The sequence below is a fragment of the Octodon degus genome, unplaced genomic scaffold (genome assembly GCF_000260255.1).
Source record: "Octodon degus isolate 3935 unplaced genomic scaffold, OctDeg1.0 scaffold00019, whole genome shotgun sequence".
In the NCBI taxonomy this organism is placed as follows: Eukaryota; Metazoa; Chordata; class Mammalia; order Rodentia; family Octodontidae; genus Octodon; species Octodon degus.
Window position 1 is genome coordinate 8,299,143 of NW_004524595.1, and position 5,448 is coordinate 8,304,590.

Below are 5,448 nucleotides of genomic sequence, written 5' to 3' on the forward strand. Positions count from 1 at the left end.
ATATATATATATATATGTATTTGGTACAGGGTCTCACTCTGCAGCTCAGACTTGTAGTGATCCTCCTGCCACAGCCTCACCAGCACTGGAATTAGAGGCTTGCATCACCATGGTGGACACAGCGTCCTACCTGGGGCAAGGCTGGCATGGCATGTGGTACTGGGGATTGAATCTGGGTCCTTGTACTTGCCAACCAGGTGCTAGACCTAAGTTGTTTATTTTTAATGAAACAACAGTAAAATTTTAAGTCTTTACATATTGAATTTTTCTGAAAAGAAACTTTGTTTTTACATCCCTCTGAGCCATTCCTTGAGTAGCTTAGAGTGCATCCTCTTGTGCATGCATAAACTTTTCAGTTCATAGAACAGTACAATATGTTCAGAATTTTACAAGTTAAAGTATCTGTTCTAAAAGTGAGCAAGTCTTCATTTTATCAAGCCAAATGGATTTGTGAACTTTTCTACTGTTTGACCTTTAGAACCTTACTGATAATCTGGATTTTTCTTCAGCCAACTTGGTTTACTTGTTGATGTTATTTGTGACTCTTTGTCTTTTCTTCCCTGTTGTGCTCTGCCCACCACAGAGGAAACCCTGCTTAGTCTCCTTCCACTGTGTACAGCGTGGCCTGGCCACTGTTCCACCCTGTCCTCCATCCCTGCACACACCTCAGCCTGCATGTCCTCCCTTTGTTTTACTGCCTCCTCCCTTATTTGAGATGAACAAACATCTTTCTTTGCTTTTATATTGATGATATGATTATTCAGGACATTTAAGTCCTAACAAGTCTGTGTCCAGTGAATTTTCATTGTACCTTTTTGATGCTCAATTTTTTTCATTTAGATTTTCAGAGGTCTTTATTAAATCATAACAAAGATGTATATACATGCAAGCAGCAACTTATAGCATTGCCTTCTCTTTAGGTGAGACAGCTACTGCTTTGGTGAATTATAGAGCATTATACCCTTTTGAAGCAAGGAACCATGATGAGTTGAGTTTCAATTCTGGGGATATAATTCAGGTAGGAAATAAAGTCTTTTTTCTCCTGAATAAGCTGTAATTGTAAAATATTACTGACTGTAAAAATGCATTAACCAAAATTTTTTGTAATTTTTGTTGTTTATTTTTTGAGATAAGGTCTCACTATGTAACCCAGGCTAGTCCCAAACTCAGAGCAATCCTCCTGCCTCTGCCTCACAAGTGCTGGGATTACAGTTGTGTGCCACCACACTTGGCAATAGTTATTTTGTTAAAGTATTTTGGTCCTTAGACCATACCTCCTGTGTAACATACCTGGGCATTCGTATCTGCATGGAACAGTTGTTATTACTGCTGTATTTCAGGCAAGGAAGCTTAGGCTCACACAAATTGTAACTGTCAGCATTGCAGTGCCAGGGTAAAATATGTGTATTCTGAGTCTTAAATCTATTATTTTTTCTCTGTGCCATATTGCTTCATACTGTAAAAGGTGGGATGATTTCTCTATTTTAACAAATTAAAAATAAAATTCTGAAGATGAGTTTGGTGGCACGTACACACCATCCCAGCATTCAGGAGGATCCCCATGAGTTCTAGACCAGCCTGAATTACATAGCAAGACCCTGTGTCAAAAAATCGAGAAAAGAAAATTTTGAGAAATTGATTATTTTGTGGTACCTGTTAAAAAGAACTGGAGGTAGATTCTGCAACCCTAACTGTATGTAGGCTATTTCTCCCATGGAACAAAGCTCTGCATTGTATTACCACAACCTTACAGTGTATGAATAAGAAAAGATTCAGGGAGTCACATTTGATGGAGCTAGTGGAATATAATAGAAGCAGTGTAGGATTTTGAAGCTACAGACTTGGATTTAGTTTCTGTACGGGATGTGGATTATATTTAACAGGCCATTCTTTGCACACAGAAGAGTTGAGCATGCACTTTTCATATGAACTAGCCATGCAAATTGAAAGGATATGCCCATATGACGGGAAATGTGCCTAGCAGCTTTATTTGTACTAATAAGGACTGGAAACACCTCAGATGTTTATAAGCAGGTGGGAAGAAAAATGTGATGTGTCCATATGGTGTAACAACCCAAGCAGTGACAGGAATGCTATGGTGAATTTCAAAATGTATACTGCAAATGTGTATTAATAAAATTTTGAGAAAAAGAAGGAATGAGTGGCTAAATCTCAGTATATTTGAGTGAAAGAAGGCAAACAAGAAAAAGGGCACATACTGTATGATTTTGTTTATATAAAATTCTAGAAAGTACAGACTAATCTGTTGTTGTAGGCCAGGATTGATGATGGAATGAGAAGAAAGTTTTGGGGGTGATGGATATATTCATTGTTTGATTAAGGCGACTTTTCATAGGTGTATAAATACTTTAAAACATCAAATTTAATATCTTAAATGTGAAATTAATGTTAATTATACCCTCACCTGATTTTACAAATATCAGTGGATCCTATATGATTTTAATGAAAAGTGAAATGGAAAAGAGACACAGTTGCCATATTTATTCAGTGAAGTAAGCAGAATGCTTACAGGTATGCTAGATGAAAGCAATAAAATGGATACTAGACAAATAGAAGATAAGTGCACGTGGCGATACAGTGTGATACACTATTTATGGCAGTATTAACACTGGCCTGATTTGGTGTAAGTTAACAGAATCTTCAAGAATCAGTAAAGATTACAGTAATCTTAGGTAGAAAATGAAAAGGCATAGCTGGATGTGTTGGCATACTTCTGTAATATCAGCACTCTAGCAGTCTGAGGATTACAAGCTTGAGCTTAGCCTGGCCAACTTAATGACTTAGTGAGACCCTCTCTCAAAAATTAAAATAAATTAGAAAGGACTGGGGAAATAGTTCAGTGTGAAGGGATTAGGTTTAATTCCCAGTAACATTGTGCGTACACACACACACACACACACACACACACACACACAGCCTTAAAGAGGTTAGTGAGAGAAGGTTTTAAAAAAAAATTCAGAAGTTTTTAGTTACAAAGTCCCTGGCTGTAGAAGTGTAAGAAATAAGAGCCAGAGATTTTTTTTTACTTAGAATGACAAAGTCTAAGAATAATAAAAACATAGAACATTGAAGCAAAATAGTAAGCTAAGGATGAGTGGATATAGAGTAAGGTTCAGTCTTAGACTTGAATTGGAAATTCCCATGGGACATCTAGGTAAAGCTGTGTTGGAAGGAATGGAAAGTAGAGACTGTTTCCTGTGGAGAAGTCAGTCCTAAGAACAGAGCTTTAGGATTCATTATTACATAGAAAACTGACCACACTGGGAGAATGTGGCCTGTTCAAGGAATAGCATGAAGCAAAAAAGCCAGTGGCGAAACTCACCTGATTCTATACCATTTGGAAAATAGTATTCAGAGGTTTTCTAGTTACGAGTTCAAGAAGACCTTTTAAGAACAAAGAGGGTTGGGGAGATAGCTCAGTAGAATAAGCGCTTGTCTGGCAAGTACAGGGTCCTGAGTTCAGTCCCCAGTACCACCAAAAAAAAAAAAAAGAACAAAGAGAAATAAAAGACAAATTAGTGATTAACTCTTAAGGAAATAAAAGTATAAGAAAGGAAATGTCATTGGCAGAATACTGCTAGACTCAGGTGTTATTTATATAGTCATAATAATATAAATATTAAATATAATTTAAAGAAATTATGATGTAACAGTATTTGTAGGGTAAGAGAGGACAGTGAGAGTTGTTTTCATTTTCCATAACCAAAAGCCAATAATGTCTAAAATAAAAAATTTAAGAAATAACAGCATAAGCATATTATTTAGAAAATAGAAGATGACACAGAAGAAACCAAGAAGAATAACAAGTTACTATTTTGCATTGGGAAATTGGAACATAAGGAGCATTGGTTTCCAGAGACTTTTCCAGCATAAGCTCTGTATAATACTGTTTGTCTTTGTAAACTGTTTTCATGTATTCACTCAAACAGAATTGTAACCTATAGTTATTTATAGAAAAAGCCTCCACTATTAGTTGCACTTCTGAACATGAGAATGCTGTAGTCTGCACCTTTTTCCACTGTAAATATGTGGGTTTCTAAGCAATGTTAATAATTCTTTTTTTTTTCACAGGTTGACGAAAAAACCATAGGAGAGCCTGATTGGCTTTATGGCAGTTTTCAAGGAAACTTTGGCTGGTTTCCAGGCAACTATGTAGAAAAAATGCCATCAAATGAGAAAACTATGTCTCCTAAGAAGGCCTTACTTCCTCCTACAGTGTCTTTATCTGCTACCTCAACTTCTTCTGAGTAAGTTTTGAGTTGATGATGAAATTTGTATGTCTCTGTCAATATATAAATGCTGAGATGTAATTGTGTCCACATGATATTTCATAATATTGTTAATTTTTCCCAGTCCAATACTGAAATTTATCAAATGAAAGCATTGGTCAGTAGTTTGTTCATGAATTCTTTTCTTTCACAAATTCTGTTTAAACCTAGTATGTATGACATACTGGTAGATAAATTGTAGTATTTCACTAGGGTCTAAACAGTTAAATATATTAAAGTGTTATATTTGCAGACCACTTTCTTCAAATCAACCAGCATCAGTGACTGATTATCAAAATGTATCTTTTTCAAACCTAACTGTTAATACATCATGGCAGAAAAAATCAGCTTTTACTCGCACTGTGTCCCCTGGGTCCGTATCACCTATTCATGGACAGGTATGTTGTGTATAATTTTTATGTGTTTTATTCTTTGAATTTGCTGTGATTTCTATAAGTTGAATGAAGACTTTGTACAAAGACGTATTCACTCATTTAGCCAAAGCATCCATTTTCTGTTCTTAACGTACACATGTGAAGTGAAGTTGAAGAATGCTTATTAGACAATTTTCAGTAATTACTTACCATCGTACCAAGTGAAAGAGATGAAATTTGGGGCTTCAGGGGTTTTTGCTTTTTCTAAAATAAGTAATTTATCTGAAAGCCTTAGAACTTTGTTATATGTATTTAGTCTCTGAATTTGATAAAACCACTGTTGGTATTGTTACCTTAACATTTCTATGAAGAAATTGCAGGCTTAACACAATAAAATCCTATAGGGTTCACTTTCACTCATGAATGTTTATTAAATAATTAGACTAGAATTTTATTGTGCATAGGAGTTTAAGGGAAAATAAGTCAAAATTTCCTGCCTTTAATTAGATCATAATCTAATAAGGGAGATAGACATACAAATAATGATAAAATGTAAGAAATCTAACAGATTTTTACAGGGTACTAAGAGAAATAAGACAATAATTAGTGTGGGAGTTGCAGTAGTCTTCATTAAAGGAAGATACTTCAGTAGCCCTTCAAAGATAAGAAGATTTCACCAGCAGAAGTTACTGTAGTGAAAGAACAATTTGAGGAGTTGCTGAAGCATAGCAATGCAAGCTATCATATTTCCCCAAAAATAAGACTGGGTCTTCTATTAACTTTTG

General features: G+C 35.3%; 1 protein-coding gene across 1 annotated transcript in view; it reads left to right on the forward strand.

Moving 5' to 3' along the window:
- Itsn2 (intersectin 2) overlaps positions 1-5,448 on the forward strand; it is a 167,042-nt gene that overhangs the window by 103,956 nt on the left and 57,638 nt on the right. The window contains exons 20-22 of the mRNA XM_012513845.2: positions 921-1,018; positions 4,093-4,268; positions 4,543-4,687. Coding sequence (XP_012369299.2) covers positions 921-1,018; positions 4,093-4,268; positions 4,543-4,687 — 419 coding nt within the window. The remainder of the gene's footprint in view (positions 1-920; positions 1,019-4,092; positions 4,269-4,542; positions 4,688-5,448) is intronic.